The 13685-nt window shown below is 49.4% G+C and overlaps 1 protein-coding gene across 1 annotated transcript in view; it reads right to left on the bottom strand.

The window, feature by feature from the left end:
- The window catches only part of PXDC1 (PX domain containing 1), a 24363-nt gene extending 11833 nt beyond the window's left edge, over positions 1-12530 (bottom strand). The window contains exon 1 of the mRNA XM_057369148.1: positions 11878-12530. Within this exon, the coding sequence (XP_057225131.1) occupies positions 11878-12133 (256 nt within the window). The 5' untranslated portion in view covers positions 12134-12530. The remainder of the gene's footprint in view (positions 1-11877) is intronic.
- Between the last annotated feature and the right edge of the window lie 1155 nt (positions 12531-13685).

The following is a 13685-nucleotide window of genomic DNA, read 5'->3' as shown; positions in this document are numbered from 1 at the left end:
AAACAACAAAAAGCTGGAACAGGAAAAGACACAATGAATCAAAACCATCAAAATAAAAACTCTGCAAAGCACTTCAACATACTAGAATTGTGTTTAAGTAAGTACATCTCCACCTCCCTATTCGAAAGACAAACACAGAACCAGCAAACATGCAGACTGTGGGAACAACGTTCACACACAGTTTCAGTCTGCACCAGTCCTTGTTGTTTGCTACCAACGAGATATGATCCCATCCAAACTTTCCAGACAAAAGTGTGACTTGGAAGCTGTCAGCTCTCCTCCAGTTACAGCTCTAAATAAAACAGAGATTGTCTCCAAAGCAACCAGGTTTACTTGTCAGTTGTCCCACGAAAGTCGCCTGTTTGAAAAAGCCTTTCTCTTGTTCAACAGTCCTTCATTTTGCCTGTTTTTTCAGCGGTTTTTTCAGCATGGCTGTCGACTCACTCTGGCACAACTCTTCTCCTCTCCTGACAGCAGAGCAATGCCTAGCAGCATATAAGGAAGGTGGTGTGTGTCTTGCTTTGGCTGKTGTACACTACAGTCAGGTAACTTTGCTTGGAAATTTTCAGAAAAGCTGTAAATGTGAATAAACTCCTCTGCATGGGTCCACAAACTGCATATTAGCTGGGCTGTGCTAGACACTACAGACCTGTACTTCAGACCAGCACCTTTCATAGTCCTAACTGCAGTGTGTGTGCAGGCCTGGGTGGATCTCCTTCACCACTCCACAAATATGTTCCCATCCCACACCTGAATGAAATTCAAATTTTTCAACAAAAGTGCTTTCATATTCCCTAAAAGAAAAAAACAATCTGACCATGGCCCCACAGCTCAGACACCCACTGAAACACACTGCTGGCCCTGCTGTAGCCCACATCAGAGGAAAGAGAGCCAGCCACCCTGGTGCCAGCTGCCATAGGGTGCCTTCATTTCTCCTGCTGGTCTTGATCCASTCTGCATAAATACTGATAGAGCCAGAGCAGAGACAGCCCAGCTGTGGCTCCCACCTTGCAGACAAACACCTCATTGCCAATCCACCCGGGATTCAGCATTCAGCTGCTCCCTCTCWAATCTGCCCTCCATCTCAGAACCTTCCCCAGATAAGCATTCGCTGCTGGARTTAGTATTTTACCAGGAAGAGGGATACTTTCAAACAAATGAAGATATTCAGGCCAGGAGGGGGAGAAAAAGGAAAAGAAAAACCCAAACCACCTCGGCAACAACCCTGAGCATTCATCCCATGAGGAAAACCAGCCAAGCGGTCAGGATTTCTCTCATTAGTAATCAGGGAAAGCATCTGCAGCTCCACACAGCCTTTTTATGCTTCACCAAGAAGTCAGACAGGGCTGTCAGCCTGTTGCACTGTCACACATCACCCCGTGGGAGGTTTTACAGCTTCTTGCATTCCCCAGGAATTTCCAGCACTGGTATAATATCTCCTTCCACCTCTTGGAAAGACACCAGCCATACAAACCCGCACTCRAATTTGGAAACTGGCACAGAAGACTTGTAACATCTGACACCATAAAAACTGTTTCGTACTGAAGCTTTCAGTAATAGCAAAACCAAAAAACAGACAGCGGAGGAAGGAGGGTGATACATCTGCCTGGACAGCTTCCTATGCATGTGTTTAATGATTGCAGATGCACAGCTTTGGGGCGTAAAGYTGCTGACCTTAAATGAATTCCCCATACGGGGAGCTCAGTTTGGCCAGGCTGAAGCCTTCCTTTTCATACATCTACAGCCCAAACACACAGAAACCRCTCGACAGGCTATATATACACATAWATTTGAACCCRTAATTTCTTCTGCAAATGCCATGAAGTTTGTAAGGCCCTCATTTATCTTAATTCTACAAGTCTCTGTTTCTAAAAGTTAACAGATGTTCTTGTGGTTTTCAGTTAGTCATAGACCACAATCCCACAACCCGAGGAGCTGCTCCCAGCCCCACAGCCACGTTAACCAGAGTGAGGCACTGCCTGCCCCAGCACCCAGGAGTTGTGGAAGTCCTGGTCCCTCCTTTCCATCCCTTTCAGCATTCTCTAACTGGCTGCTGTCATCAACCACAGCACCTATGTGAGGAACACTGTGTGTTCGCAAGGTGACGTCTGTGGTGTCAACACTGGCTTAAGGTGCTCTCACCCACCCCTGCACCTCATTTCCTCTCCCACCCCACACCACAGAGCTTCTTCTGCTTTGCCAGCACAATTAGGTGAGCAGCAGGGAATACCTCAAACCACTCCTGTCAAAGAGTTCACCTCAGGAACCCCAGACTCTGCAGAAGAAGCAAGAGACTGCAGGCTGGGATGCCCCATCCAAGCCCCTTTCTCACCCAGGCACAATACCAAATTTGGGAGGAAGCAGAATTTGTGCAAAGAAGAGTCGCAGAACTGCACCCAAGTTTCCAGGTCTATTCCTCACTTGTGGGGGGGGGGTTCACCCCTGCCTGTCTTCTTTCTCCTGTTTGGAAGATTTGTCGAGGCAGAAAGAAAGGGCGGAAAACACACCAGAGACTGATGTAGGATCTCCAGACGCTGGAAACGCCTGAACAAACAGACWCACAGACACACAGACAGGCCAGCTGACTCTGCAGACAGAGCCCAGCGCTCCCACTGTTCATCAACCCTGACACAAATGCACCAAAGGTGGGTGCGTCTGGAGTGCGTGGGACCCCCTGGCCACATATGAAGCATCCATGCAGCAGCTACAACGTGTCCCAAGGCTATTGAGTGTGCCCATGGGCCATAAATACATGTCTAGCCTATATTTCCATCTGGGGCTTTTACTATCCAGGACCCTCTACTCTGCTTGCTATAAAACAAAAATAAGATAGCAGTAAAGGAACCAGTATCCTGGAGCCAGTTGTGCTTTCTTCACTTGTTCAGTCATGCAACAAAGCTGAGCTCAGAGCTGGGAAAATTGTTAGTGAGGTCATGGTGAAAGGCTGYTCTCATGCCTTTTTCTCGGCTCTGGTCCTTGTCTGACTGCTAATGGAAAACATGCACAAACTCCTCCCAGGAAAACTTCGCTCTCTGCCTTGTTACCCATACTGCGCTTGGACAATTAGCTATTATTTCAAGTRATTTAAATGCTATAAACGCTTACATTTATAGAGTATGAGGTAAACTGGAGTCCTGCTGGCTCCTTTTTTTTACCACAAACCCTGTTGCCAAATACCACAAACCTCTAAGATTCCTTTACCCTGCACACAGGGGAGGCCACAAGCTCGGTGACAGGCGGGATTACTCTGCCTAACCCAGTGTGGCACTCACCTGTGCCATCTGGGAGATTCCTGCAGCAGGGTTCTGCTGTGTGCACAGCCCACACACTCAGTGACCTCATTCAATCCCTTTGACATTTGCTCTGCCCCTTTCCAGACCAAGAGCCCCAGGCAGAATCTCTAAGAGTGGAAAGGATTTGCTTTCAGTTTGGGACCAAGCGTAGGTAGCAACTTCGCACAGAGCAACCTGTGTCTRGAAAAGCAGAGCCCGAGCAGCAGCAGAGGCTGCAGAGCTCTTCCTGCCCTGGCTCCCTGGTGCCGGAGCAGCTGCAGGAGGCTGGGACAGCAGGACAGCAGGACAGCAGCTGTGTACCTGGCACGCTGGCTCACAGCGTGGGAGAGGGGCCCCGAGCTGCACACAGGCAGGAAACGAGCCCAGCAGCAGAGGAGAACGAACTGAGAGCCAASTCCTGATGTAAACACAAGCCTTGGTAGGGCTGTCCTATCGCTGCCATGTGAGCCACCAAATCTGCAGCTAATGACATTCTGAAAACCGCAGATAATGCACCCCACGCTTCTGCCACAGGAAGGCAGAATGTGCTTCACGGCTCATAACGAAATAACAGCAGTTCCTCACAGTCAGTGGCCAGACTGAGCATTGCCTCAAAAATCCTCTAGTGCCTTCCAAGGAAGAGTAAGTTCATGCCCGAGTCACGTTTGCCTCCTATGTCATCTCAAAGACACACAGAAGTCTGTTTTTATRGAGATGTGTTGCTATGTACAAATCACTCTGTATACACAATCTCAAACTGYGGGCAAACCCTGTCTCTCCAATCTGAAGGACTACATTTCATGTTTGTGGTCAGGACAGGAACAAAGAGTGTCCAAGAGACACCCTATTTTCTCAAAGTCAGTTCTATGTATGTAGGAAGCTGAGCGAGGGCAGAAGCTGAGGTGTACTTTATGAAGATATGTACAAGATGGAATGCCAGTAGTCCTAAACGCTGTGTGTTTTATAAGTACATGAAGATTAAAGTTGCATTGAGCCCCTCTCATCTATTTCYCTCTCCATCCCCTTTAGGAAGACTGCAGAGTAGGTATCAAAGGGACAAAAGGAGTAACAAATCCAGAGAGAAATCCTATTGTGTCCTGCTAATCTACAGTGCATGAAAGTTTTGAGGCTTATGGATTCAAACTATGAGTCTGTCTTTCTCCCTTTGCACAAGTTCCCAAGCAGCACTTAGGGATTTCAAATCTTTAGGGAAGACAAATGAGTTGTCTTTCATGGGAGACTGCTACTTGACTTTCTCTTCTGATCAGACTGTGTCTTGATCGGGAGATGTACCCCTTCCACCCAGTTACGGTATTCATTAACACTGCAGTGCTCAAACTTTTTTATCCTTTTCCCTCATTCCTCCTTTCCCTCAGATATGTTCCAACCCTTGTGCACACACAAAATCCAGCATGTAGATGGAGCAATAGAAGGAAGGTCCTAGTCATGAGAGGAGGTATACAAAATGACAGATTAATATTAAATAAAAGAGTATAATTTGATTCATCCAAAGAAGGGCCAGGTCCAAAGTCCGATCAGGCTGCTAGGGACCACATCCAGTTAACTTCTGTACAGACCCACAGAGAGATATTCCACAGAAACATGCTGAAACTGAAGCTACTCAGCTGGCACATGGGCCAGAGCTGAAAGGTGACAACTCAGCCCCATTTCTGCTATTTTACTGCTTTTCACTGCTTCTTTTTCCCTGCCTCTGCTGAATTAGGTTCTCAATACTATTTCTGCATTTTCCAGTCCTTCACGGGCACCATACCTCACACCTCCTAGCACTTCTCAGGTARCATCCCTCCTCACCACAAACATGTGTTTCCTCAACTTTGTCACCTGGGAATTATGGCATTAACCACTTCAGACTGGATTCTAAAATGGCCAAAACAGCTCCCACTAACATCTGTCTCTTCTCTGATGAAGGAGAGTAGGATAAAAGGTAGCTAGAAGGACAAAGGAATACTCAGGGGTATGTAAAGGCAAGGAATGAAAAAAAAACCCCAGCAGCTGGGAAAACTTGTTTCACACAACTKTTCTTCAATAACTGCAGAAATAACACCACAGGAATCCCTGAAGTCCAAAGACTTGATAAGATCCAGAGAGGGGTGATAATTACAGGCAATCAGGGACATCAGATCTTCAAGAAACCAGGACTGTCACTTCTCTTTTCTCTGCCTGTTATTTATGCTGTCTTCTGAAGCATCTGGTTCTCATCACCAGGGACAGATCCTAGAGTTAGCCACAGCACTGGTCTGACKGAAGTCTGGCAGCTCTAGCAATTGCTCTTTGATGCCTCTTGCCTAATTCTACAACACCCCTGTCTTGGGGCAGGCACACTTTCCCCCTCCCATAAGACAGGAAGTCCCTACAGTTTTTACAAAGGGTTTACTATTGATGCATTATCACTGACAAGATCCTTCTAAGTGGCATTACTGAAGGAGCAGCTAAAAGGATACAGTGAAGCTGAAAAGAGGGGTAAGTGTAGAGAGGTGGATTTTTGACATTTATCACRTTGTCCTGCCCTTCTTAAACTTGAMGTTGAKGAACARATTTTTTTAAAGAGGTGTCASTAYACAAAATGCWTGTAGGTCACTCCTTATTTTCAGAAGTTTTACTAGGTAGTGACAAACATACTGAAGATACTGAGATTAATCTGTTTGATGCAGAGAGAGAGCTTTCAAAACCCTGCCCACACCTTTCTTCTTTTGTAGTTCATATGAAGCAGATGCAGTATAGGGAAAAGTCCTGTCCAAACAACTGTCTGACTGAAATCCCCAAGAACAAAAGTGACCCTGACACAGATCAATACCCGTATGCAAGTTAAAAGCTGAGAAACCCAGACCCTCAAGGTGATGGGTTTTACACACATTGCATTATTATTCAAGGGATCTCCCAGGATCTCTGGAAGGGAGACGCAGGTTTCGGTGGCAGAATTCAACAGACAGGCTTTCCCCACAGAGCTTCCTGTGTTGATGCCTGATGAGCCACAAGAAAGAAGATGTCAAAGGTGCACAAGATAAGAGTGAACAAAGAAGTCAAAACCTGACGAAAAATGCAAGCTCCTACAACCATTTTCAGTGCTGGTTTCTTATCAGSTGAGAACTGTCATGAAAAACACACCTCATTTCCATTCCTTTCCACTGAAAACTTCCTTGACACATTGCCTTGGATCACCACAAAAAGGCAACTTGTGCCTAGCTTTATAACAACACAGCCAGCTTCATTTATCTCCATCATCACAAATGAACCATGAAATTCAGCTGATAAAAAAACAAACCCAGAAGCCACAAACTTAATTTTGGTTACAGAGTTCTGCTAGAGCCTGATAACCAAGGRCTGCATCCTTTGTCTGCCAGACAGAATCTCTGAGCAAGCTCCACTAATGAACTGCCGACAATGTCAACAATGAAAAGAGCACAATGGGCGCAGTGTATTTATCTGTATTGTCACAGCACCGAGAAACAGCTGCTGTCTGTGGAAACCACTATGCTGCTCCTGCAGAGCTCCCTCTTCTCATAAATCACACTCCCAGATGGTCTTGTAAACAACAACAAGGCGATAATGCAGCACATAGAAAACTCAGTTATGAACGCGACATTTGCAAGCAAACAAAGTTCCTGAGCTAGCTCTTCGGGAACARCCTTCTGCCTTGTGCACATCCTTCCGATGGCAGCCCTGGAGGACCTTCCCATGGACAGCCACTGGGACRTGGCAAACAGCTGTCCCCTCCTTTCTGCAGCAGGTAGCCACCCCAGAGGCAGCACAGGGCTCAGAGCTGGAGCTCAGCACTGCTCCTCTGTGAGGGACTGCTCAGGTCTCCTGCAGGTGAAGTGACTGCCTCCACCTCAGTTATGGTCAAACTAAAGGAGCAAAGTTTCTATAGGGAATCCACCACTGCTGGAAAACTACAAGTGGACAGAGGTTGAACCACTGGCAAGGTAGAAGGGAACAGAGAAGCTCTGGAAAGCCATAAAATAACCATGGGAGGCTGCATACTGGTGAGGGAAACCTGCAGGCAAAGAAAGGGAACAGAAAGCAGCTTAGACAAAACTTGGAGAAGCAGAGAGGAAATAACAGAAAGGAGAGCAAGGAGAAAAAAGGCCATGATAAAGCAGAATGAGTCAGAGGAGGCGTGGAAAGGAGGAAAATGAGAACTTTGGGAAGAGGGGCCCATCTAGTAACAAAAATAATCTGTCAGAGTTTCCAATTTTGCAGCTCAGGATATGAGAGCAGGACCAGGCACTACACATAGGTGCAATACTAACAGTGACATTTGAAGAGCATCTGAGCCTTTTTTGATAAAAAAGGCAAAAACAAGYGCAGAGGAGGATTGTCAGAAAACATCCTGTTGCTCCAAGGGCAAAACAAACCCCAGCTTAGAAAGGCTGCTAAAAGGCTTTGAAATGCTTCTTTAAGGGTTTGATTCTGCCCACACTGAAGTCAGAGGTGAGGGAGGTGTGTGACTGCTGACTGCATTAAAGCTGGATCAAGTTCTAGGATAAATCTCAGATGAGACCTCCTCATCCAAGTAGCATTCAGAGAAAATTGCGAAGGGAGGGGGAGTGAGAAAAAAAAAAGAGCAATTTTCCAGATTTATACCTCACTTTTGGTGCCTGTTTGGTCTATTGCAACTATTTCTTAATCTCACTTCTAAGTCCATGGCTCTGCCTTTCTCATAAAAACTGATTTAAATYCAAAAGAAGACTTTGCATAGAGAAACAGACAGTTTAGTAACATTAGGCTGTATTCACTGCAGGAGTGAAGGAGCCGTGTTTTCCTGTGATCCTCTTTTGTACATTTGCCTTGAGCAAGGGACCGGCACATTTCAAAGACAAAATACTGTCAAGCTGCTGGTAACATCACAGTGAATCATACTTAGTCATTCTGCAGGTATGCACATAYCTAACCTTGTTTACCAGCTTCCTAGGGAGATGCCTGTGTTTCTGAACATCCTTGGCCTTCAGCATCATGGTACACTCCAGATGCAGAGAGTGCACTTTGCCCATGTTCTTACTCGTCATCAAAGACAGGATCAGACTGTGGGGATATCCCCTCCTCTCATATCAAAGGAAGGATAAGATGAACAACTGCTGCAGGCAGCTACACCTCCCATCCTCTCCCCTGCAATMTCAAAGCACTCAGCAGCTCCAACAAATGAGGAAGGGGAGAGCATTGTGGAAGTCAGTCCGGCAGGATGAGGGGTCAGGAAAGGAATGGAGAGGATGGTTTCCTTGTGCTGAGCAAGAGAAGGAGCACACTCCTGCTTAGCATGGGCTGTCTGCTGAGGGCAGCAATAAAGGTAACAACTAACTCTTGCTAAAATTGCTGACGTTTTTAAAATAACCCAAACCTTGGTTTAAAAAGTTAATAACATCAAATAGCTCAAGCTTCCACTCTCAACCATATCCCTTAAATGTAACACACTGCAGCTTGACTGAGCTGTAGGATAATGCCAGTCCTTTTAATGCTCCTTAGGCAAATCTGTAGGGACTTTGGAGTCCTTCAATGCAATGCAAATTTGGTTTGTAATGCTCTATCACTTCCTCCAGATAAAAGGCACAGCTAATAGTTACCTTCTTTCAGAAAGCCTGAGATAAAYACACATATATGAACTCACATACATATGCATATATGTCTGTATATATACTTATATATAAAAATATCTAAAAATGTATATGACCAAATGCTAGCACACAGAATAATGTGCTTTTGTCAGGTGTTTCTGTTAAGTTTATTGAGCTTCACAGTAACAAGCAGCACATCTGCTTTTAAACAGGACATTAAGAAACCCTGCTCACCCCATGAATTTTATAAAGATTGGCCATGTCCCATGCAATCTCTTCTTACACACAAAGCTTTGCATCAGCGTCACTTAGTTAAATGGGATTTTTCTTTCAACTTTGTCAAGTTATCAGAGGCTGTGGCCAGCCAATTTAAAATGTTGGTGTGATGAAGTGCTCTCTCGGCAGAGAAGCACACTCTGCAAWGTAATTTTCTTTAGAGCAGGAGCAGCATAATTTTAAACTGAGTATTGCTGAAATTGTGACGCACGCTGTAATTGCTTAGAAACTACTCCTGATTTTTATTCTGTCTCTGTTGCAGAGTTAACCCCCACCCCCTCAACAAGCTGAACAGATCAAAATCTGCTTATATTAGGTTTCGATTTTTCAAATCCCGGACTGATGCTTTGCTCATTCCCAATTCCACCAAAGTCAGTGCGCCGGTTCCTGAGATAAAGGTAAGTCAAGGTTGCTGGCTCTAAGTCTTAGGCAGGGATTGAGCAACACAGGCTGAGGATGGTTAATCTTTCCCAGTTGTTCATGCACTGATGGTGTATCTACCTGGGACTGTCAAGTAAAGCCCGTGCAAGGGAATATAATCCCATCTGGCTCAAACCGTGCAAATAATGCCTTAGAGAGATGTGAAAAGAGTTTAATACTTTGCAAAAGCTGTGGCAGGCCTTGAGACAGGAGAGAAACCATGCTCACTCGAGGAATGAGAAGGGCTTTAGGATAAGCAGTGAGTAACCWGTGCGTAACCAAAGCAGAGGGAGCCCTGGGAGGGGCAGGAGGCCAAGGATCGAGTCCGTTTGCAGCCAGACACAGCACACACCCTAGCACAGCTGCCAAGCTACTCTTCAGAGCCCCATAAAGTCAACAAGAAGGACTACTGCCACCCTGGGATGTCAATTTTTAGTCACAGAGACTCCGGCAGGTGCTGTGCCCCGAAAGCCACAGGCAGGCTCGTTCCAAACCTACGCAGCATGCTCAAAACCTGAGGCGCAGGTGCCACGTACACTTGAAGGCCATGCTACTTAGAATTTACWGCCACTCAGCACTACTGAAAATCACACCCGCAGTTCTTTGGGCAGGACACACGCCACGGGTAACAAGCTTTTGCAGCACTTCAGATCCTCGGTCAGCAACCGAAATGCTTGAGGCGCTGTATGCCGGGCAGCACCAGGGCTGAGAAGGGGGTCTGGCACCCGCAGCAAGAGCTGGAGGATTCCCCCATTCCCAGCCTGCAGCCATTCCCAGYMCTGCAAGCATCTCCCAGCCCGCACYCGGAGCGAGAGTGCTGAGGGGCTGCTGCCACTCCGGCTGCCCTGCGCCCATCCCCGCCGTCTGCAGAGGGCACTCGGGGCCTGCGAGTGGCTGCGGAGCTCCCGGGGCCGGCGGGACCGAGCCRCCGCCTCCCGGCAGCGGGAACGGGAAAGCCCAGCTCCGGGGAACACACGCTGGGGTGCGGGCTGCGGCTCCCGCCACCCAARGAAGCTGGGGAGAGGGAAAGGTACGAGCGTTTTCATGTGGGGCACATAAAAACCCCAAACCTAGCCCACCACCAGAGACTAAGGATCTGGCAGGACAATGGAAAACGACCTGTCTCACTTTAAACACTCGCCAGAAAACATCCTTGGGGAGACAGCCCGGCAGAGACAATCCCCACCCGCAGAGAAAGGAGCCCGCTGTCGCACAGGGAGGGCCCAGGAATGAAGTCCGGTGGGTTTACACCGATAGGGAAAGGGAAGCCTTAGCCCCGAGAATGACAAAACGCAGACCCTCTGCAAGCGGGTCACACTTGCACAACAAGGTGAGAAGCGAAGTGAGAGCTGGGGACTTCCCCAACCTTTCACAGAGAAAAACATGCGCAGAAAATCGGCTTTTCCCCGTTTCTCTTCAATCAAATTATTTATGTGGTAACTGAAACAAGTGGGGACACTGAAAGTGCTAGGTACATATACATTTTCAGATGACTGGATGCTCCTCACCACWCTACACATCTGAAATATGTCAGAGTAGAACAGGTACTCCAAACATTAAACAAATCAAAACCCAGCACTAAGACAGCTTGGGTACATGCCGCTTCTGMACAGCAAGGCCTGAGCATGGGCTACATCTCTGGACTTTGGTTAATCCAGTTCAGAACAGACATCTCTAACTGCTGGTGCAATTCCCGTTTTACAGAAGTTATGCGAGGAATTATGCCAGCTCCCAGAGTTGTTCCGTCCCCTGGCAAGCGCCGCAGCTCTTTTTTTTTTTGCCCTCTCCTTGTGGCAAACAACATACGCGGAGATTTTTCAGCTACACCCCTTTTCCTGCCAACCACCCCCCCGCCTCTCCTCGGGGAGCCCGGAGGCACCGGAGAGGGGCAGCGCTAACGAGGACCCTTCTGCTCCCGCAGCCCAGCCCAGCCCCGACCCGCGCAGCTGGAAACAGCAGCAGTAATACTGAGGTACTCCTTTCTGCGGGAGCCCTGGCTCCAACCCTACAGTCAAAAAAAACCCCAACAACCCCCCAAAAAACCCCAGAAAAACAGGCGAAAAAAAGAGAAAAAAAATAAAAAGAAAAGAAAAAAATAAACACAAATCAACATCCCGGGAGGAGTTTCCGACCGCAAAACGCCCCCGCAGTTTTTCTGCCCCCACCCCCGCCCCGTCCGGTTCTCAGCGGCTCCAGCTCCTCGCCCCTCTTCCCTCCGCCGAGAGGGACCGCTCGCCCGCCCGTCCTCCCCGGTCACCGCCACCCCGGGGAAGTGGAGGCGACCGAAACCCGCCCGCCCGCCCAGCAGCGAGAGCCAGGCCCACGGAGGCTGTTCAAACCTTGGAGCAACGGGGAGCGGGACAGCTCGGGCCGGTCCTCGGGGAAAGAGTCGAGGAGCCGCTTGAAGAGGCGGCCGAGGTCGGAGTAGCTGCGGTGCAGGTAGAGGATGTTGCGGTCCGACCACTCGGTGCGGATCTCGTAGAACTCCTCCTCGTCGCCCCGCCGGCTGATGATGAGCCGCCGGATGCCGTTCACCCAGCAGCCCCGCACGTACATGTTCACCAGCGAGGTGCCCTCAAACACGGCCGAAGCCATCCCGCCGCCGCCCGCACATCCCCCGCCGCCGGCGCAGGGCGAAGCGCACCGCCCCGCGCCGCCGTGGCCAACTTAAGAGGAGGAGGAGGAAGAAGAGGAGGAGGAGGAAGAMGAGAGAAGGGGGGTGCCACCCGCCGCACACCCCCCCAGCCCTGTCCGGCCCTGCCCGCCGGGGCTGTCACCTCCCGGCGCTGGAGGGAGGCTCGCTAGTGCCTCACAGACCGCGGGGACGGACCGGCCACTCTGCCCCGCCGAACCCCGGCCCCGAGCAGGACAGCTCCCACCCGCTCCGGGGCGGGGAGCGGAGTGACTCGGCCCCTTCTTCCTCGGCTCCGCAGGAAGGCAGAGCCCCTCCCGTCCAAGGCGGGGGGACCCCCCCGGCTCCGCAGCCAGCGCACACCCCCTGTGCCGAGCCCTGCGGTCCCCGCGGGGCGGGATCTTCCTCTTCCTTCTCGGGACGTTGTCGTAGACACCGCAGACATGACGAAGATTTTTTTTCCCCTCCCAGTGACCCCAGAAGGTTTTTTTTCCTTTTTTTTTTTTTTTTTTTTTTTTTTTTTTTTTTTTTTTTTTTATAAAGCCTCCGTCCCGGCCAGCCGAAGGAGGAAGAGGGAGACTGCCAGGCTGTCAGCCGCCAGCAGCGCACAGGGTGGACCAGCGTCCCCGCTGTGCCCTGGGAAACCTCAGTGGAGCCCCCGGCAACCGAGCCTGCAGCTCGGGCAGGGAGGGGGACCAGTACAGAGAGGAAAAACAGGAGGAAGGGAGTACACAGCTGGTGCCTGGGACTCCTTGGGCCTTTTAATTATGATCTGGCGGGACGGCACYCTTGAAGGAGCCTCCAGCAGTATCAAATACGGGAGGGAGATGGGGAGATCTGTGCTGCTAACACAGTCCCTCCTTCCCTCCCCATGCCATGCACTGTCCGAACGCCCAGAGAGCAGGGCACGGGGAGAGCTGGCGGGGGCCGCAGCAGTCGGCAGCAGGCATCCGGCAAAACCGGAGCAAGGAACTGAGTGGGAGAGCCTGGATGYCTGCAAATGCCTTGAGGCTGCGGGGTTAAGATACACACACTGAWGGTGAAGCAACTGAGAGCGCAGGGATGTAGGATGCCTCATCCAGGACGGGGTTTTGCTGGAAGGTAGTGGCCTCCGGGCTTTCTGAGACAGAGGGGATCGGCAGGGCCAGGGGAGGTGGTGAGTGATTTCTCCGGGTCAAGCCACGGCCCGGGGCAGGGGAGACTCTTCCTTTGTATTAGTTWAGGAAGGTCGGAGGTTGTCACGCTCACACTACGTATTATAAAATTTAAGCTGTTTTTTTGCCAGAGTGACATCTGTGGCTCAGGAGGCCAGGAATTTACATGGTAACAATGCAGGTGCTGTTTAACCTCGCAGAAAAATCAATCTTGCCCACAGGCAAGACCACTGTGGCAAGTATCAGCCAAAAAGCAGTGCTTGGAGAGTGTCACAGCTGAATCAGCTTGGGCTAGCACAAATAAACATGGTGAGGTGGCACAAAGGTGAAAGATACTTAATAGTTTCCTGTAAGATGCATC

This window comes from Malurus melanocephalus, unplaced genomic scaffold (genome assembly GCF_030028575.1).
Source record: "Malurus melanocephalus ecotype Western Australia unplaced genomic scaffold, MMel_1.1 scaffold_103, whole genome shotgun sequence".
Classification (NCBI taxonomy): domain Eukaryota; kingdom Metazoa; phylum Chordata; class Aves; order Passeriformes; family Maluridae; genus Malurus; species Malurus melanocephalus.
The sequence above is the reverse complement of the archived record's forward strand: the minus strand, read 5'-3'. Positions and strand labels throughout refer to the sequence as shown.